Source organism: Limulus polyphemus, unplaced genomic scaffold (genome assembly GCF_000517525.1).
Source record: "Limulus polyphemus unplaced genomic scaffold, Limulus_polyphemus-2.1.2 Scaffold1718, whole genome shotgun sequence".
Lineage (NCBI taxonomy): Eukaryota > Metazoa > Arthropoda > Merostomata > Xiphosura > Limulidae > Limulus > Limulus polyphemus.
Window position 1 is genome coordinate 174,399 of NW_013667328.1, and position 21,937 is coordinate 196,335.

At 32.2% G+C, this 21,937-nt stretch overlaps 2 protein-coding genes across 5 annotated transcripts in view; both read left to right on the forward strand.

Moving 5' to 3' along the window:
* Positions 1–325: 325 nt before the first annotated feature.
* Positions 326–19,863, forward strand: LOC111087087. 4 transcript variants are annotated; one of them, XM_022392446.1, is made up of 6 exons: positions 326–480; positions 3,637–3,804; positions 10,387–10,524; positions 16,544–16,603; positions 17,294–17,464; positions 19,560–19,863. In XM_022392446.1, exons 3-6 carry the CDS (start codon positions 10,406–10,408, stop codon positions 19,855–19,857), a joined length of 648 nt encoding a protein of 215 aa, XP_022248154.1. In that variant the 5' UTR covers positions 326–480; positions 3,637–3,804; positions 10,387–10,405; the 3' UTR covers positions 19,858–19,863. The 4 variants fall into 4 exon arrangements, with proteins under 4 accessions (XP_022248154.1, XP_022248156.1, XP_022248157.1 ...); XM_022392448.1 differs by having other exon boundaries at positions 355–480; positions 3,637–3,808; XM_022392449.1 differs by having other exon boundaries at positions 355–480; positions 3,644–3,804.
* A 1,005-nt stretch (positions 19,864–20,868) lies between these two features.
* The window catches only part of LOC106464685 (alpha-globin transcription factor CP2-like), a 38,815-nt gene continuing 37,746 nt past the window's right edge, over positions 20,869–21,937 (forward strand). Inside the window, exon 1 of the mRNA XM_022392453.1 lies at positions 20,869–20,973. Coding sequence (XP_022248161.1) covers positions 20,869–20,973 — 105 coding nt within the window. The remainder of the gene's footprint in view (positions 20,974–21,937) is intronic.

Sequence of the window (21,937 nt, forward strand, 5' to 3'; positions counted from 1 at the left end):
ACTGCGCCTGTAGATCACTCCCTTGCCATGAAATACAACTAGTTTACAGAAGATTAAGGCTTGAATTACCGCAAAGATGAGCACAAAAACAGAGTAAAATTATGATGCATTCAATTTTCTTTAACTAGAAATAAAGATTTGTGATTTTTATTTCTCATTCTTGTGACTTAATGCCACTGGCAGGTCATCTTCAAACGATTTAAATCTACTATGATTAACGTTTGCAGCTCGAAATGAATTTCTTTTCCAACTTATTCATGTGTCACTAATTAATATATATCTATTTAGAGGGCGAAGAAAATGCTAATTATGACGTCAGCATCATGGGATTTTCAACCATGATTTCAACACAACAGCAATGAAACTTGTTGATGTGTATAGATCTACAACTTGTGAATATCATAATATAGTAGATACTTTTAACTCTTAGAATTAACTCAGAATAAATCTTAATAGCTGAGTAAAGGAGACGTAGCATTGGTAAGTAATTTATATAACTTGTGTTCAACATAAATAATTTGTTTTAGCCAATCACTGAATCAGCTGTTTTTTCTATGTTGACTGTTTTGTTGTTTTTTCAACGTAAAGTTGTACAGAAACTGTGCTTTGTAGTACGTGTCATGAAATAGAGTATGACACTACATGTATATCTATGACCTAGGCTTCTGGTTATCGTATGCGTTTTGTAACCGTAATTTTACATACAAGTTATTACAACGCATGAACAAGGGACCATTTGGTCCTTCCACATCCACCCTTGGAAAAAAAGCAAAAATTTAAACCCACACGTTACTTTGTATATGAACTTATGAAGAGAATAAGCAGTAATGAGATTTTGGTTCCAAATTTAAAAAAAAATTGAAGGGATGAAAGAATAATTATTTGTTATGAATTGGCAACTGAATTAATTGGAGAAACCAATGAAATGTGGAAAACTTTTCAAAATAAATTTATAGATATTCAACTTTCAAGATAGAAAAAAAACGGAGTGACTGCAAGTAAAAACTAGTTTGGCTCACAAAGGCTATAAAGTATAAAAAATTTTGAAAATTTATTATAAATTTAAGAAGTTTACAGCTGTATGATGGGATATTTAAGAATCATAGAAGATCAAGATAATTGGTGAAATAGGAGGTTGAATAAAATATATATGGAAAAAGATTGGCTGAAAATGTAAAAAAATTAATAGTAAGGCTTACTTTAAATACATTAAAGGTAAGAAAAATGTTGGCATTGGAGTAGGGCCTTTTGAGGGATGATACAGGATGGCATATATTTGATGAATATGAGATGGTCAGGCTATTAAATTATACTTTTTCTTTAATTTTCCTAATGAAGATTTAAGCATTAAACCTCATCCTGAACAGTTGATAGATGAAAGCAAACATGAACAAGATTATCAAATTAATTCTGAGCTTGTTAAAAAATTGGGAAGTTTAAAGAATGATAAAGCTCCTGAGCCAGATAATATTTACCCAAGAGTTTCAAAGGAGGTTAAGGATTGGCTATGTGAGCCACTTGCTACTATTTTTTTTTGTAAGTTCTTGAACAATGAGCAGGTGTCAGAAGACTGGAAGTTGGTTAATGTAACTGTTATTTTCAAGGGAAATGATAAAAATTGTCCCAGTAATTATGGGTCTTTTATGCGTTCATCAGTTGTGGGAAATGTGTTTGAAAGAGTGATAAAGATGCTTTGCAAAGTCATTTAAAGTTTAAAATTTTGTTGGGTAGTCAACATGGTTTCTCTAGGGAGAAGTTTTGTCTTAATAATCTTTTACCTTCAGATGTGGTGGATTTAGTTAATTTAGGGGAGTTTAAGGGAAAGCTTGATAAAAATTTTAATGATAATGGCTGGCTTTGAAGAGTTTACAGCTTATGTAAATGAAGGTATTTGTGTGGATTTGGTGTATTTGGATTTTTGGAAAGCATTCGACAAAGTGCCACACAAAAGGCTTGTTACAAAAATAACCTGTATGTGTAGGAGATAGGTTGACCCATTAGATAGAAAACTGGCTGGATGGAAAAAAAGCAAAGATTTATTATAAATGGAGTTCAGTCAAACTGGATTGATGTCACAAGTGGGGTACCTCAGGGATCAATGTTAGAACCTATGCCCTTTTACATCAATGATATAAATGAAGGAATGGTCATTAAATTATTCAAAATTTGCTGATGATATTAAGGTTTTGGGTGTCACTGGCTGTGAGGATGCTGCTGCTGTTTTACAAAATGATTTGAATTATTTGATGAGTTGGACATATAATGGCATATGGCTTTTAATTATAATAAATGTATGTGGGATATCATGATATAAATTATGGGTATACTTTTGATGGGAGTAACCTTAACATTGTTTTAGAAGAAAATTATCTTGGTGGTCTAGTTGATTAGTCTTAAAGTATCCAAGCAATGTTCTGTTGCTTATGGCAGGGCAAATAGGATTTTAGGCTATATTTGCAGAAATACTGAATACAGAGTAGTTATAATTTCACTATATAGGTTAATAGTTAGGCCACATTAGGAGTATTGTCTTCAGCCTTGAGCTCCTCACCTTAGGAAGGAGATTGACTTGTTGGAAAGAGTTTAGAGGAGGGCTACTTGGATGATGTCTGGGATGGAAAGGTTGTCATACAAGGATCGATTAAGATTTCTGAAATTTCTTTCTCTTTAAAAAAGAAGAGTTGGAGATCTGCTTGAGGCATTTAAGATTGTTAAGTGAATTGATATATATTTCTAAATAGAAACAACTTTGTTTTCTAAAATAAATCATATTTTTATATTATTACATTCCGTATGTTGAGATAAATCATTCTTTGGAATATTCATGTCTAATCTAAAATAAGAGTTGAAAATACTTTGGCACATTTAGTCAAAAGAAAAAAGTACAAGACACCTAAATTTAAAATATCCAAAACAATTCAAAACTGAAACAAGATAAAGGAAACCAGCAGGGGTGTTGCTAAACTCTGGCACACAGGACCTGTGTGCCAGATGTATTTCACAGTATCCCAAATCTGTTGTGTGTAAACTGTAATATATTACATTGCAGTTATTTTTTAATTATGTTGAGTGCTACCTGCTTCTTGGGTCTCAAGACCAAAATCTTTTGGGTAGCTAGTGATGCTCTTGAAAGCAGGCTTCTATGAAAGCTAGGACTATATTTTAATTTTTCTGTTTTTTTTTCTAGTATTTTTTCAATTTGTAATTCATAAAGGTTAGTTTTTTAAAAGATGAGTTTCAATAAGGGGCTAAAACAGCCCTTGTTAGATTTAAATTAAAAATTTTCTTAGATCTAATGACAAATGTGACAGATAATTGTGTATAATTACCAAGATGGCAGATACTAATGTGTATTAACCAGCATATATTTTCTATAGTAATTGCAGAAAATGTTAATTTTCAACAAATCCAATAATATATATATTATGATAATTCATCATCACCAAATGGGATGAAAGTATCAGTACGTGTTTCCTGTGCATTATGTGATATTCATTTAAAACAAATCTGTAAGGGTATCATATTGTCAGAACTAACTCTATAGAATGTTTTTTACTTGATTCCGTAGATGTTCCTACAGGACTGCACTTCATCCATTGATGTTTTGTCATCTAAGATGTATTTTTCTTTCAACAGCGTACAGGCTGTCTTTGCTTCAACAGCCAAGAATCAGATAGGACTAAGTCTGTGTTTCAGTTACATGGAGAAAGTTGTGACTGTCCCTGCACTACATAAGATATAGGATTGTGGAAATCATTTCTAGGTGTAAATGCTGCAGGAAACCTCACTAATCTAGTCACTAATGTTAGTGAGTTTTTTTATTTTCTCTTTTTGTAAAGAAGTGTACTTTTTGAATGAGAATATATGTTCCACCATTCTTTGCCATTTCTACAAACATTTTTGCATCTTTGAAGTTGTAGAAGATCAGGTCCTTTTGTGGAACATGCAGTTTGTTTGCCTCGTACTTAATCTCTGTATGTACATTCCCTTAACCCTCTCAGTATGGGCTTGGTTATTTTGACCAACCTTGCAACCACCATGTAATTATGAAATTATACATGCTATTATATCTTCATGAAATTTGGCAAGTTTTTAGTAAACATTACAATCTTTTGTGAACAAAAAAGAATCTGATTTTTTACCGGAGATTTCCATGTGAATTTATTGAGTTAAAGTGACTCAGACCAATTTGAGTGCAAAGTTATTTTGATATTAAGATTAAAAATATTTTTTTCATTGTACAATTTTCAAATTTTATTAGCATTATGTCAAATGTGTATCAAAAGTTTTTAGTAAAACTTTATATTTTATTTTCTCTATCCTTACACTATACAAGTTTGTTCCATTTGACTGATCTTGTAACAGCCACAAAAAATATTAAATAAACCTTAATTGTAACACACAATTACAATTATTTATCCTAAACAGCCTCAGACTCATAATTTACATCTAATTTTATTGTTTTGTTGCTCATTGAACCACATCTAACTATTAAACTGTATAACTAGCTAGAAATCTTCTAGTGAATGCATAGCTCAAGGTATGGTATTGAATTATGTAATACAAATTTCTTACAAGCATACCTTGCAGAAAAAATTTGATTTTTTTCATGTATGTTTTCTTGACTAACCTAATAAGATTCTAATTTTTACATCTCAGTTAATTTTATAAGAACATAGGAACATATAGGAAATGCACGACCACAGTACCTATTTGTGGGTCTTGTACTTTTCAGCAGTCAAAGATTCCAAGAATTTAATCCTAATTTTTGATACTGTTGTTTTTAGTAATTTACTAAATTTTTATTTAATTAGTTATTCAAATATTAAGTTTAGAACACAAGATAATATCATGCACAAAGCATACAATTTCCTATAAGAATTACAATTAAATGTGTTTTCTATTTAAGCTGTAAGTGTTTTAAAAACTACCTTAGTTGGTCAAGCTGATCTCAGCAATAGCAACTTTGAATCTGTACATTGTACACCTGTACATGAAAACAAGCTAGCATTATATATATATGTATCGGTAAATTAAATATTTTATTTCTATTAATTATAAATAATGTAATAATAAACATTATAGAATTATTAACTCTTTTTGAAAGACTGTGATACAAGGGCATGGCATATGGGTTGGACTTTGTGGTTTATACCTAAATAAAGATGATTAGAGTCTATAAAGTTAGATTGTATCTTGTTCAATGTGCTGGATAACTTAATACATGTTTCTTGGCATGTTCTCTGTTGTTGTTTTTATCTTCCCTTCCCTTGCTTTTCCCTATGCCTTAGCATTGGCCCCTCTTGTATTCATTGTTATCATGTGCCACATTCACTACCCATGGCTGACATTACATTCTTTGACTGTATATATCTGCTAACCCATTCTCAAGGAAGACAGAGTTCTGTCTCAGGACAGATTTCCATCAGTTGAAAAAAATTAAATTGGTAAAATAAAAATCTGACTTCTTAATTTCAGTACCCAAAACTATTGGGCAAACAGCTATTACAAATGTATGCTTACTTTGAAATGTTCAGACGAACATTTACCAATATACAACTTCAGAAAAATTGGAAATATTGTAGCCCAGCTTGTATATATTAATAATATAGTTGATCAATGCTTTTCTGAAATGAAGTATGCATCACATCATGGCAGATGTGTTTTTTGAACACGAGATTTTCTTAAGTGTTTTATGCACAATTTAATGATTATCCTTTCAAACTAATTCCTGTACTTAGTCATGAAAGTAATCAAATTAGATCTAGATCTATATTCACTTTATTTTGTCTGTAATAGGCCTAAACTTGTGAGTAATTTAACCTACAACAACATAACTTAGTTATAAGTCATAAAACTGAACAGTCTAAGGGGGGTTTACCCAGCTGCATGCTTAGTAAGCCTGTAAGGTCTTAATGCCAATAATAAAGTTTCTTTGAGCTGTAGGCTCCAGATAATGGCTCTGATTACATTTCATAGTGTAAAAGCTGTTCAGCTTCAAGGGAACTCGCCTTCCCTATAACCTCTCCCTGAATGTTTTCAGTCAATTCAACTTTTCTCTGCTGCCAACCCTGCATTTTTGGATGTTGCCTCTTCTCCTACCTCCTTCCCTTTACAGTAGCTGCTCAGTTTGGGGATCAGGGCTTGGGATATGGGTCCTTTCTCACACCCACTCTATCTCCACTATCTTGCTTTTTTTTTACCATCTTTCTCTCCTTACTTGTTCCCTCCTCCTTATTTCCTGAGTTTACCATTCTTTCAATGTCTGTCCCCTAGACACTTCTCACACCCAACTCGGGAGCAAACCGTACTTGTCTCCCATCTCTGTTCCTTCCATCTCTACTATTTGGCTGTCCAGACGTGGCTCAGCTTCTGTATCTTGTTGGACAGTTCTGTGTGCCTTATTATGGACCTCTTACTTTAAGGGTTCCATTTTTTTTCTGTCCCTATCCTTGGACCCCTATTTTCCATTAACCTCATTCAATAAAAGCTCATCTAATGGCTGGCAAAGAAGAGGTGGAAGAGAATGAAAAGGGTGATGAATAATATGTGAGTATTGACATCTCAAGACAAACTTGTCAACAAAGGAGTTGATGGGCCCATCCTTGAGAGGAAGCCAGCCAGATGTGTGCTCTTTCTACACACACCCATCTCTCTACCTTCTGATTGTTTTATCTCCTGAAAGTTTTTGGCATTCACAGGTCAGCGTTCTTTCATTGCTTCACCGTCTTTGAGTAGAATTTGCACCGCTTTCCTTTCAGGACCTCTTTTTCATTCAGTAGATCCCATTAGATGGCTAGTGTTGCATACTTATCCACAATCTGCATCGAACCAAGAATGAAAAGTGCTCATACCATCCACCCTAGCTCTACACATGCCTACCGTGACGTGAGGTGTTCTGCAAGATCACTTGAGGTTTCCTCATGGTATATATATATATTTCTGTCTATATCACATTTCTTGTTTGATCCAGAATGTGCCTATTCCATGGAATATCATGGAAAAAGTCAGCACCAGAGTAGCATTTCTGACAACTTTTCATGTGCTTGCTGGCTTTTAAAAATAGGGTTTTGCAGTCTCTCATTGCACTGTCTTTTGTAAAAGACTTTTCCAAACTGAAGGACCAATGGGGATCTGGACACATTGTTTGAGTCTTTCCTACATTGAGTGGAGTATGGGAGAACATTGTCACTTACCAGTTCCTAGCTGCTGGCTTGGTGTACCATGGGACCTAACCACTGGGGCTAGAATAAGGGTTTCCATTAAGGTAAGAAATGAGTCTTTTATGACACCAAGTTTGGTGCGGGTCACCCCACATATGTTAGTATGATACATCATACAATATATATGGACCGATGATACAACTCACTATACCAATCCATTCAATACCTATATCTTACAAGTCCTCCTTCTGCAGCCAACATCTGTATGGTAAAATTGAGGTAAACACACTATTTTTGATCCCTGCTATGTCACAAACATACCTTACTCCTGCAGCTGATAAGGAGCCCATAGACTGGCAGTCAAATAGTAGTACATAAATTATCCATACTGAACAAGTCCATACAGTTACCTCCTCCTGCAGCTGGCATTGGGCCTGTAGAGACTGACAGTAGAGGAGGTAAGCACAGATACTATCACAAGTGCCCTTCTCCCACAGCTGGGTTTTACCCATCTAGTCTGATGGTAGAGGAGGTGAGCACACAAGGTAGAATATATATATATGCCTCAACCTCAGTACACATATTAGCTGTCTGACATTTTGTGTGGGAGTACTTGAATGGCCATGTACTGATACTGCCTGTCCAAAGGTGTACCCGTATAGAGCTTTTGTTATTAGGTGTTATACTCCATGGGCTTCCTTTGGAAGCTTTCTGAAAGGGTAATCTAGGTAATCTTTGCATCAGTCCTTACACCATCTCTGCATGGGATTCTAACTGTGTGAGAAGGTGAGTATTCATTTTGGAAGTTAACATTTTCCTTACCTGAAAATGTATTTCCAATAGATACTTGCCTCTGCATACATTCCCACCCATCCTCCCCATGTAACTATAAAAAGTTGGTGGCTTGTGCACTTTACCTACTCATAATCAGAGGATTAATATATGAATTTTGAATTTTGTACTTTTCAAAGAACCATTCCAAATTCAATTGCCATTTTCTTTATATCTTCAGAGTATGTTACCATCGAGATGACATGCATCATTTTGATGGTGATGCTTATCTATTCAATTAATAATCAAAAATAGTAATCGTAAACACTAATTTTGATTAGTTGATTACTTCTGTGAGTCATGACACTAATTAACTGAGCTGAACAATCTGTAATTAATTGCAAATAATAAAGATATAATGACAATTATTTGATTATTTGGATAATTGGAATAACTGAAAACAGTAATAATAGAAAACAATAATTTTGATTAATTGACTATTTTTGTGAGAATTGATTTAATCATAATTTTGGTTATTTTACATGACACTAATCAATGTTAATGATGCTTGGAGATAATCAATTATATTGATTAATCAAGTTAATCTGCTATCTGTACAAGAAACACATCAATTCTTTCTTCATGATTAAGCTATATTTTCATTACTACTGCATCAGTCTTAACATTCTAAGTGTTTACTGTCCACTACCACTACATGTAAGGCATGTGTGACATTTATTTACAACTGACATGCAGCAGAATTAGCAGCCTTAGTATAATTGTTGTGGCTCAATATGTATATTCATAAATGTGATGTTGGCAATTTTGGATGTTTGCAGAAAAACATTTAATACACTTACAGAGATGGTTACCTACATAGAGAGCATACAGTTCATTTTCATAGTTTTGTGAAAACAAATTTTGTTTTGTGTGAAGAATATGAAATCTGAAATTTTCTTAAAATATATAAGTATGCTGTTGGAAGAATTCGGTTAGATAACTGTATATGTTTTAAAACTTTTGTAAAGATATTAAGTAATTAGTTGGTAGACATTTTAAGGGTTATTTCTTAAAAGTAGTTGTGCATTGGGAAAATTCATGATGGTTGAAATATTGGTATCATGGTTCCTGTCTGTTAGAAAAAAAGAAGGGGTGTGAGGGAGGAATGGAAATTACAGGTGTAGCAGTTGGAATTATGTTGTGGGTAAGGTATTGTACTTTGTTATTGTTAATTAGTTGAAGGTGAAATTTGGTTTCAAGAAAGTTATTTCTTTTGCAACAAACTTGCAGTTTCTACTTTTTGTGATGAAGACACCCTATGTGGATATTTATCTTGACTAACAGAAATGATTTTAAGTATTACAAAAAATAATAACTTTAAGTATTAGGTGAAAACATTAAGAGGTGGACTAAAGAAGGGTTCAGTGTTAGGAAGCAAAACTAAGCCTTCTTTTAGAAATATTATCTTGTGGAATGGCTAGCCTGATGATATGTGACAAACATTTGAAATAACAGCACTCAGATATGCTTATAGGTTGATTATTTGTATGGATAAAGGGATGATTTTCCATCATTTTTCTTGTAATAAATTTGAATTGTTTTAATGTTTTCAGTGTGACTAATAGCTTTACATGTCCTTTATTTTCCATTTCATATATAAATAAAATGAACAGCATCACTTCTACCAATTAGCTAAACCTGGTGGCAACACAAAGAATTGGGATTAGTTAACTTAGTGACAAATCTGTTTCAAATTTCATATCTTTTCAGTACAAGCATTCATTACCTCTCATATTACAGATTGTGACATTGTTTTGAAGTTGGAACACTTAATAGTAAAGCACTTAACCATGGTTACTGAAGTCATACACTATTGCCCTGAAATGAGGAAGCAGTTGAAAAAATATTCTATGAATATTGAAGTTATGATGTATCATTTGTGAACCAAATGTTTATTTTTTGTTATTAATGCATTATTGGAATTACAGCCAAAAATTTAACAGCAAGGGTACTCACTTGGTGAAATAATGCATTGCAATCTTAATAAGTAGAAAAGTAAAAATGGTGTATTTAATTAGCTATACTGATTGCTTTGTTGGTTTTTAGTTTCACTGTAAGTAAATTGCTTGCTCTGATCATAAATTAACATTAAAATTAATCAGTACAATATTTGTTTCAGAAATCCTGCTTATAGTATGTGGTCAAGTACTAAAAATACCAGTACATGTAATTTGTGGATGGAAAGATTTTGAAGTTGAAAGGAATTCTTCAGACAAATTGTGTAATTTCACAGCATTAATGTGTTTGCATTCAAGTCGGGCTTCAATAGTTTACTTTTGCATGGTATAAGTATAAAAGTAAAAGCATCACAAATCACTATCAGTGTGTTTAATTGTATTAGTTGTAAATTATTTTGATGAAGTTGATGTTTCAATTGTTCTTGTATACTTAGGGTTCACAACTGCTGACTCATGGCTAGAGACAGACATTCTTGGCTGGTTGAGGAAATTAATTCTGTCCTAGCAGCTGACTTGAATACCAACCTCTCAGGTTTAGGTATTGGGTCAGAATCATCAGCTTACAACATGAGGTAAAGTTTTGTTCTCTAGACTTTTCAGTTTTATAAAGGAAATTTTAAACTGTATCATAAAAAAGATTCTGAAATATTTTCTGTAACAGTTGAAATTACCATTCACTTCTGATCCAAGCAAGCTACTTACATAAATAAGAACAAAAAATTAATATAGTAAGTAATGTAGCTGATTTAATATTCTGGTCTGAAAAAAAGAGAATTATTGTCTTAAAACTTGTAATGATTAGAATGTATTGAATCATTACTTAGATACCTTCACTGTTAGTAAGGATATACTTTTTGATATACACATTTACATATTACAGACAAACACACAATGGTTAATAAAATATGTAATATGTGACACTATGGGAATATAATTTATCATGCAATCCAACATAAAATGTAATACAAAAAAGTATTTAAAAACTTCAGTGAATGGCAATATTAGGATATTCATCAGAGAGACAAAACAGATTTGATGTAACAGAAGATTGGAAGCTAGAAATGAATATGCTAAAGTTATAGAAAAATTGTATTTTCAAAATTAGCATTTCCACACTTTCCTAGGAAACAAATTAATAACTTCTGCCAGCAAGACACTCATTACTCTTTTAGAATTTTTATCATCTATGCTGTGATAAAATAGAAGATTTGGGGATGAAAATAAACCCAAATAGTGAGATAGACAAGAAATTTTCCAAACTTTTGGTTTCTTAGAGCTCAGAGATGGTACAAGTGGTAATTTAAAATATCACAAGTTGTGCAGTGTTTTACTTATTATGTGTGTAATTCTATAGCATGGGTTCCAGAAGTTCTTTGCCTGTGACATACTCTGATTTTCCACTATGTTGTCATTTTCAAGTGCACAAAAAAGTACAAAAGTAGACCTTACTTTACCCTTTGGCACTTTTTTCATTACGTATGTATCAGTGTAATGTGTATTTGCAGTAATATTATGAAATTATGTTGGTTAAAAGTTGTTTGAATCATGCTTAATACGTTATTTGCTTTTGATTCAAAATGGTAATAGCAAATCAGACATTATTAGAAAAATAAATTTTGACCACTTCTCACTATAAGTGACAGAAATTTTTTTAATTTGGTTTTTGGTTCTTCAAAAAAGGCTCTTGAATTGTCAGTTGAGCATTATTAGCACAGCTTTCATCATGCTTTGGCTTATTTTGTTAGTGAGCACTATGGACTGTTGCCTAATTGTGTAGTTAATCTCACCAATTTTCCTGGTGTTCTGATGGATGTATTTCTAACTGTCATCTCAGACTTTCATTCACTTGCACCTCTGGGAGAGTATTTTCAGAAAAGTATTAGACTTTGCTTCATTGTTAACCTCTTTCCTATTCTCATTTGATCAAGGGGTTATCTTAAGTTATTCTGGTCCCATTGGACTTCTCATCTTCAAGATTCTAAGTTCCTTCAGATACGAGAACATGGTTTCCATCTGGCTTAGACAGCTCCTTTTAGTACTTTTCTTCTTTGAGTTCCAGTTCCTTGGGACTCATATAGGTTCAATGCCTTGTTAGCTGCTGTTCTCAATTATTGATATGTATTTCAATATAGAAAGGTAGACTCATCATTCCCTTAATTTCTACACTTGCATCTTTTGGGTTACTGTATGATCATCCTGGACATTTGGGACTTGTGCATTTCAGTTTGTCTTGCCTTTCAGTGTTTTCTTTGCTTACATTAAGGATAAGCTGTTACAGCTATGTGCTCTTCATTTTGGAATTGATTTATCTTCTACATCAACCATATACTTTTGCTTTTCGACATAATTTGTCAAAGCTTCAGCCTTACAGATGGCCATCATGTGTTTCTTGACTGGAATCTCAAGATTGTCCCATTTGGCAGCTGGTCAGTTTCCTCTTGTATATATATCATGACTTGGGACATATACAAGGCTAAGTGGAAATAGTAGTTGTCCTGCTTCATTAATCCTAAATCACTCACTATGTTTGGGAAATAGAAATTTTATTTGCCATTTAATGTTACCAAAAAGCATTGACATCCACACTTCAATTTATGTATCATCTTCACTTATGATTATCATGCTTTTTAGCTTCAGTATCTTTTGAAGTTTTGTCTTGATTGAGATGTTAACTTTGTCCTTAAAACTTTTTGCCTTGAGAACTGCTGACATTGGTTTATTAATTAACTTTATATTTAAAGGAAGACTTTTTTTTTTCCCATTGGTCAAGTATGTACTAGAGTGATAGTTTCTGGACATTTTCGTTTTCTAGATATCTATGTATCAGGACAGCTCTTTCCCCTTATGGGCTGCTTTAGAAGAGCTGCTTCTTTCTCTTCTTCTTTTGCCATGGATGTAAATGATCCAAATATATTACTATATTTGTTCTTTATGTGCAGATACTATATTGCTTGGACTGAGCATCATCATTTTGGAATATTCCATTTGTGTTATTGCACATATGTTTTTAGGAACTATACTAGGTAGATATAATCATTTGCAAGGGAACTGTACTGTTCATTTCAAATCCTGGTTCTTTCTCTCCTAATTAGGTTAGGCACACATTTCTTTATTCTGCTGATGCTACCTTTAGAGGACATTCTTTAAACATATATAGACAAACTCCCAGACCTTATACTTCTATCATCTATTTTTTTTTTTGTCTTCTAAATTTTTCTTGTCTCCTCTGATTGCTGCTCAAATCCAGATATGTATAACCCCCCCCCCCCAATTTTTCTTCAATCAGGATAATCTTCCCTTGAGGATTATTTATACTATCACTAGAATTATTACTAGAATCTGTTTCATTTGAGTTTTTACATTATTACAAGACTGTATGGTATGTTGTTCTTACTGGTTATGACTTTTGGGTCCGATAAGTGTGTGCTGGCTTGTCAGGAGGGGTTAGGAGATCTGAATGTTATCACTTCCCCTGTTAGTCATTCTGATGTTTTCATCTTGGGTGTCATCCAGTTTTGCACTGTTGAAGTGCCTTTTTCGTTGTTTTAGGGCAATTTGTTTTTGTCACTTAGTCTCAATTTACTAGTGAAGTATGTATCAGATATGCTATTCTGTGACCAATATTGTGTGTGGTTTTTGCTGTTAGTCCATCTTTACCACTCTGTATTGTATTAAAATGCCATTAAGTACAAAGGATATCCCTGTCCTGAAAATTTTTAATCCATGACCGTTTTGATCTGAGTGTATGAATATTTTGCATCAGAAAGGGCTGTTAAATGCCTTTCCCAAAATGATCAGGTTTTGATGACATCTCACTACCTACAAAATACAAAACAGTTCAGTGTTTAGTTTCAATAAGTGCTGTTCTGTTTTATATCCACTATGGTTGACACATACTCAATCATTTTAGCAAGATGTTCTCAACCCTCTGTATACATGTATTTGTATTAATTATTATGTTTTTTAACTTTTTTTTTACTTTCATGAGGATTATTCTGCATTTTTAACTCTATATGGATTTAGAACTAAACTTAATCACCTAAGGTGGCCAGACCTCATGAGATGTTATTGAAAACATTTTCAGAAATATTATGAACAGCAATGGTACCCAAATGATGAATCAACACATTCTAATCATTATAAGTTTTTGTTTTATGATCGTGTATACTCCTTATCAGACCAGTGTATTAAATTAGCTAAATTACATACTAAAATAACTTTTGTTCTGATTTATGTATATAGCTTGCTTTGGTCAGACATTGATGATAACAGCATTAACAATTAGAATATATTTTCAGAGGACTATTGATTTACTCTATCCAGTTAAGGAATTCATTAAATTGGCAGTATGTCACTAAACGTGACATGTTGAACAGAATTTTATTGAATTTAAAATTAGTAAGCATTAGAGGTGGACTGAACCAATTCAATTTTGAACATTGTGTCGGAAAAGTCTGTTATATACCTTTCCTCAAATAAATAAGTTTTTTTGAAAAGTTTTTTTGGTGTACAAAACTTGAAGATAGCTTTTATATGCAGAAACATCTGTTAGCTGAGTTCTTGCACAGATCTTAAAATATAATGTTGATAAACGGAAACATCGGCACATGTAGATATGTAGATCTTGAAAGTCGAGTTGTTCAAAACTTGAAAATAACATTGATAATTGGACCAATTGTTGGTTGAGATGTTGCAAAGGAAGTATCTGCTAAAGCTTTTCACCAGACACTAATCATAGCAGAACTGTCTGGAAATAGTACAGCTTATAAAATGAGTCAGACCAATGTAGGCCAGTAAGGCAATCACTGATTGGCATGTCCTTAAGCCAATCAGGAAATGTCACAGACCTACTGAAGGATGTGTAGATTGTTTAGAAATTATTTTTGGCAGCAAAGGACAGGTTTATATGTTTTAATAAAGGTGGCTTCCAAAATATAGAGATGAAAGGTTGACAGACCATTTGCAATCATTTTAAACCTGCTATCCATGTAGTTGTCAGCACAAGTCGGGTTCACTAGTAAATGATGGCCAATCACTGATTCACATTTTGATGTTATTACACTATGTACAAAATGCCAGACATTGTCAAAATGTAGTTCTGATACATGCCATTCCTTCATAGCTTTCTTTTGGCTGTGGTTGTGCATGCTTTGTTGATTTGCATATTGAAAATAGTTTCAATATTATATACTCTGTAAAATTGCAACCATTATTTTTTGTCAGTAATGTTCTTTATGTATGTAATTACCAATGCTATGTTTATGTAATGTTTATGTACCTGGTACAATTAGAGTTGAGTTATTCAGAATAAGTATTTTTGCTAATAGGCCTAAAAATTGTGATAAAAATCACATTAAGTGCATTCCACTTAAATTTAAAATTGTAGATACAAAATCAGAAGTGTGTAATACTGATATTATTTTCCTAATTAAAGTTTTATCTGTAATATTGTTCTTTTGATATGTTTCATTTCTGTTTGTATTCTACTTTTAAATTTATTTTGCAGCTGGTAATGATATTAAAAGAAACAATACTTTTGTAGCATATTTAGCAATTGTGTAGTTAGATTATTACTTTAATATTATTTCACATCTGACAAGTTTTGTTAGAAGAAAGTGAAACAATGAATTTTTGAATGCTAGTTTTAGTATTACTTCCTACTATAGAATGTTTCTGACCATATTTTTGTCCTGTTTTCCATTTGTTTTTATGTTCCTGACAAGAGATAGAGAAATTTAATTAATAAACTCAACAAAGTTTAATCTCTATTTGGGTCTCTTAATCCTTTTCTCGGGTTGCTAGCTCTTTATGATATCATATATGTCAATGTTTATTTTCTATCTAGATGGAGATTTTAACAGTGCAGTGTGTCCATACTTTTCTATGGGTGATGGAAACTAGACATTGTACTTGTATTTAATCACATCATTGTTAGCAGCTAATAAAGTAAAATAATGTTGGTAATTATAATAAATAAAACATTACATATCTTCTTGTAAAATTTTTATGTAAATATTTGCTCTCATAAGTTGTTGTTTTTGTTGTTTTAAACACTTGCAGTTAAATCCACACTGGTTATGAAAGAAGTCCAGCTGCTTCCAGACTACCTTATACCATTCATTAAAATGTTTTTAATGTCAGTTTGTATATCATATTAGCATGGTTGATTAAATGTTCAAAGATTTCTAGGATGTGATTAAACTATACTAGTACCTTTTTTTTTTTACTTATAAACAGAAATTTTATAACGGGATCGCAAAAAAGTATTTATAAAAATAAAAAGTCGGAGTTTTGCTTAAGTCAATCATTTGTAGAATATTAACACCAAAATAATATTAAGATTGTCACACACACTATTCTAGTATGTCATTCTTAAGTTTTGCCCATCAACAGTGGTGTGTTTATAAGTATACACTGTATATTATCCTTGGACTGTCACTTTACTACTAGATTTTACTTGAGTTAAATAGGAAGCAGTTTATAAGCAGGAATATGTATGCTGACACAGTAGTCAGGTTGTTGTAGTGAATTATCAAAATGTCAGGATTATTACAATAGTAGGGGTATAAACTGTCTTTTTTTTTAATACAGTGAAGCCATTTCAGCATTGCAATGTATTAAAACTGAAGATCTTCAGATTGCTGTACAGAGGTAGGCAAAGTTTATTTTATTTTTTCCATTATAATGTTATTACTTAGCTTATTCTAAAAATTATTTTACTTTTTTTGTGCTGTCAGTACTGTACTTCTTCATTGCACAAATGGTTTCTTTTTTACTTTTTTTAAAGTTTTGAGATGGTAGGGAGTCTTATCTTGAATGCAAGTATACCCGATAAATTTTCTATTATTTGTTAGTACACAAAAATGTACAGAGGTGTCAGAACCAGGAGTGCTACAGCACCCCACACATTTACATGTCTTACTCGTATAGCAACTGTAAATTCTGTTATTATATTAAATTTATGAGGGATATGCCCCCAGACCCACCCAGATTGATCTGCCTTTGGCAGCACGGAAGCTGTTTTTAGTAGCTCCTTATACTTTTAAATCTCTCATTGTAAAATCTGCATGTCTAACCAAGCACCCCCACTTTGTAACTCTTTCCTACACCACTTATTTAGGTAATAGCTTTAAAGTTTAGTTTTTTACTGACATACTAAATTTAGCTAACATTTCTCAAAATATATCAGTTAAACAATCTCTTTGTGAAGACATATACTTTAAACTTACTATCATTTAACTGGTATTACAGCTTAGTTGAGAGCTTTAGAAGATGCTAATGCTCTTGATTCTTGAATCATTATTACAAGAAACTGAAGGATATTTGTTATTCTCTGAGCAGCAAGGAGCCTGTAAAAAGCCCTCTGTCAGAAGAAAAGGATACTCCAAGAAAGAACTTGGCTGAGAGTACAGTTCAGTGTGAGACAACTGTGACCGACTTTTCCAAAGCTTTAAAAAAGTTTTGTGTATCCCCTGATAAAAAAACTGATATTCATGACCAGATGAATGAGAGGTGAAACTTTATAAAAAAAAAATCTTAAAACCATAATAATAATAATTCAAAGTTTTAATTGTAAGTTTTGAATAAGGGAAAAGTTCAATGAAATATACTTTTAGACAAACCATATTATGTACTGTTTTACACCAAGCTGTAAAGTTCTTTCCCATCCTGTATGTCAGGTGAGAAAGACTGTATAATCAGGTCTTTTATAATTAAGTTATAATCTAAGAACTATAAGAACAGGAAATTACACTTCTAATGAGTTAGAAAGGTCCTAGTCAGCTTAACATAAAATAATAATAACTTCCAATCAGAGTAAGCTATGCACTTAGAGCAAAATTAAATATCAACCTTTCCATCAGTATAACTAATTAAGTATACTTTTATTACCTTTATACTTATCAATATTTGAATGCATGGTTTCATCAGTTGGATATCTTTGCTTTTAATGATATTTTTGGCTGTAAACCCAATAATATCTCACAAGGTTCAACCAACTTAGGAGATTTAGTTTAGTCTTAAATACAAATTCTAAGCTATCAATGCAAAACGATCTTTATAATAATAAATGACAAATGAAAATAAAAAAGTAATTACATTTCATATACTAACTGATATATCCAGTATTATCAATGAAAGCAACAATAAATAAACAAAATAACATATCTTATTTAGGGAACACACAAACAACAGTTCTTGTCTTGAACCATTGTTGTAAGTATATTTCTTTGGGAATTAGAATCTTGTTCTCTCTACCAAAGAATAAACTCATTACTGCACCCCAACTATAGAACATTAGAGGCTATCCTAACTGGGACAATTAAGCTGTGGCCCGGCATGGTTAGGGCACTTGACTTGCAATCTGAGGGTTGCAGGTTCGAATTCCAATTCAACCAAACATACTCACCCTTTCAGCCATGGGGCATTATAATGTGACTGTAAATCCCACTATTTGTTGGTAAAAGGGTAGCCCAAGAGTTGGCAGTGGGTGATGGTGACTAGGTGCCTTCCTTCTAATCTTTCACTATTAAATTAGGGATGGCTAGCACAGATAGCTTTCATGTAGCTTTGCATGAAATTCAAACCAAACCAATTAAGCCGTATGTTTTAGTTTAAACTGTGTAGGGTTGGTAGTATAAACTTTTCCATGGCACAAACAAAAGAAGTGTTCATTAATAATTTCTACAAAAATAATATGTTTTATGTACAAATACATGAGGTATAAGTATTAGATATAAAAACTAATCTAACTAATATGTAACATCAATCTTAGCTAATATTATATAAACTATAAGCTATAAATTATAAATATATGTTATCAACAATGGTTGATAAAATCAGCAGTGATTAATATATAAAGCTGTTTACTATCACACCAAATAAAATTCCAAGGAATCATAGTGAAGACATAAGTTTTAAACTGTACTCTGTAAAACTTGAAAATCCGTAGTTGAATTTTCCACAGGATTGAATGAAATTTATATTTAATTTTTACAATGAGAAACTGTTATGAAATATTTGAGGGAGGTTACAAGCTTTATCTGCAAAACCTTGTACTGATGAACAAATTCTATTGCATTTAATAAGCTGAGAGTGGTAAATGTTGTAACCAATAAATATTTTAGATTTGTATGTGGTAGGCATAAAGAGGATAAAAAGATTTATCTAACAAAAAAAACAGTGATATTGTGTTACTGTATTTATTATCTGTAAATCTATGAAGTTATAGAAGCTGCTGGTTTCACATCATATAATATGTTTTCTATTGATTAGAAAATTATTGGATCAGTAATCTTAAAATTGTAACTCAGTTTAGTTGATTACATGATAGAGACACTTTTACAGATTTGTAATCATATAGTGAATGTTATAAGTGTTATTTAACACTTTATTAAGAGGGTAAGGGGACTGGTACATGAATTAAATGTCAAAAACATTTGTTGTACATATGAATTATTCAATTTATTGTTGTTCAGTCTGTAATAAGTTGTTTCAGCCTGTGTGAGATTTCTGATAAAATGTTATTACTTTTTTTTCTGATAATATTATGATTTATGATGAAATACTAAACTTGCTATTCTTAAACTTTGTAAATATGTTGTTTCAGAGCTTCTGAAAAATCTCAAGCAGTCAGTGGAATGAGCCAATTTGATTTAACATATGAGAGTGCCCCTTTAGTGCCTAATATCATGTCTGCTGTTAGGCCAGGCCTAACTATGAAAGAATCTGGAGAGAAAAGAATTATTCAGTGTGTGCTGGGTGCTCCAACAGCTTTAGGAATTAACATAGGAGAGGAGACATTGACCTATCTCAACCAGGGTGATTATTGTCAAACTTTAGCCAGCATTAATCATGTTATAAGCATACTGTCTGAAGATAAACAAAAATGCAAGAAAACTATTTAAAGTACTCATTTTGATAAAGAAATGAGAAAATTTTGACTTCATCGTTTTTGGTTTTGTGTGTGTGTGTGGATAATGTCTTTGAATGTTTGGTTGAAACAAATTTCTTAATAGAAGTTTAGGCATAACATTGGATGTAAGTTAATTTTTTTTTTACATTTAATATTCTGGTGCCCAACTTGGCCCACTTTGTCCTGAGGGCAAAGTTACTCTTTTGAATAGTTGTTCTTTCACACATCTTTTTGAATACTTCAGAAGGGAGATTTGTTCAAAAAAAATTTATTCGACTTTATAAATAAAATGAAAAGAAATCTCATATTTTGATTTTGTGGCTGATTTCAATGTGGTCTGAATGAAAACAGTAGCTCCCTGTGAGGAAAGTCAAAACTAGTGCTAACTTGAACTGTGGAGCTTTGGTACAAGTGTAGTTTTATCAATTTTAGCCAATAACTGTTTCTCAAACTTAGTTGTCATGGTATAATGTGATTGCCTACATCTCGACTTTAAGATCTTGTAGGTGAACAATCTAATTTTACAACTTCTTACTTTACAGAAATTTGTTTTTCAGATACTCAAGTTGTATTTTTGATCACTTTAAGTTTGTTGAATTAGTGGAAGTATAATATTTTCTGAAATTTCAGGTATTATTGAATACTTATGGTAAGGTCGTGGCAATCAGATATCAATCACTGTCTTTGTTATTAGTCTGCATGAATCACTTTTATCAGAAATGCTTGGTAATACTCTCAAAAACAGCTGTTCTAAGACCCATTGTTTGGCTCAAATATGTTAATGATACATTCATAATTTGGCCAAGATTTCAGAATTCACGAACCACCTAAACAGACATCATTTAGCAATACAGTTCATTTTAAAAATATTAAAAAATAAAAATAGATAAGCTTTTGTTCTTAGACATGATATTCAACAAGAAGCAGAACTCACTGGAGAAATATCTTAATTGTAGACCAAACATAGAAACAGTGTAAAGATGGGTGTCACAGACTGCTTAGAATGAAAACTATTTATATTGTAGATGATGCTATGAAGAAGGGAAAAAAACTGAGCACTATGATCTCCAATGAAAATAGATACTCTGAACACTTGACAAAGAATAAAGTAAGAAAGACCAAGAATAAGCATGGAGGAAGTTACAGATCCACAGCATCCTATGTGAATGTGGACTCCACTACAGAGAATAAACAAAAAAGACCAACAAAAATCAGAATTAAAGAGCCAAATAAATACACAAAACTGCAATAACTACTGATATTTACCCAATAGCCCATCATGTTAGAGAAGAAGACCCTTCAGTAAAGTGGAATAATGCTAAAGTAGTTGGATATGCACAACACATACAAAAAATGATGTAAAAAACCTTCTACACCCAACTAACTGATGAACACAATGAACTTAGCATAGAAGTTAGCATTGAAAACACATGTACCATGAAAAATCATCAGAGGAAGGGCATCCTAGCTCGAAATATTGTGAACATTAAAACATCTATTTAACGTTAACCATTTTATATGATTTAAGTTTTTCACTTTTTTGTTTTCCATTTTATTTTACCACAGCAGTTTTTTAGCTGATAGAGGTCATTATACCTGAATAATTATCGTAAAACTTTTCATATAATTAGTTATTCAAATGGGGTAGGAGCCAAGACAAGTATAAGGCACACCTGACTTTTTGACTGGTGATCAGATCCTGGTTTCTAGTGAAATGTAGAATATAAAATAACTAATACTTAGTGTCTGATTGATGATAAAAAGTAACTAATTACCAATTAGACTTGTAACCTATTAACCATGACAGTTATATTCTTAACTTATGCTAGCATTAATATTAATGTAACATAATTACCAGGCCTGCTGTATGGTTATGGAACATGTGGGTGTGTGTGTATATATATATATATATATAGAAACACAATGAACTTAGCATAGAAGCTAGTATTGAAAAAGAAACATGGAAAACTTGTACTATGAAAAATCGTCAGAGGAAGGGCATCCCAGCATATATATATATATATAGACACACACACTTTTGTATAATTATGAGGCTTTAAAGTGTTTTATAA

What these genes read in the sequence shown, in the direction of transcription:
- LOC111087087 (XM_022392446.1), top strand. Translation starts at nt 10,406, where the DNA reads ATGGCTAGAGACAGACATTCTTGGCTGGTTGAGGAAATTAATTCTGTC. An exon ending in CTTCAGATTGCTGTACAGAG is followed by an intron (nt 16,604 to 17,293) that starts GTAGGCAAAGTT and finishes TTCTCTGAGCAG; the next exon opens with CAAGGAGCCTGTAAAAAGCC. An exon ending in CATGACCAGATGAATGAGAG is followed by an intron (nt 17,465 to 19,559) that starts GTGAAACTTTAT and finishes ATGTTGTTTCAG; the next exon opens with AGCTTCTGAAAAATCTCAAG.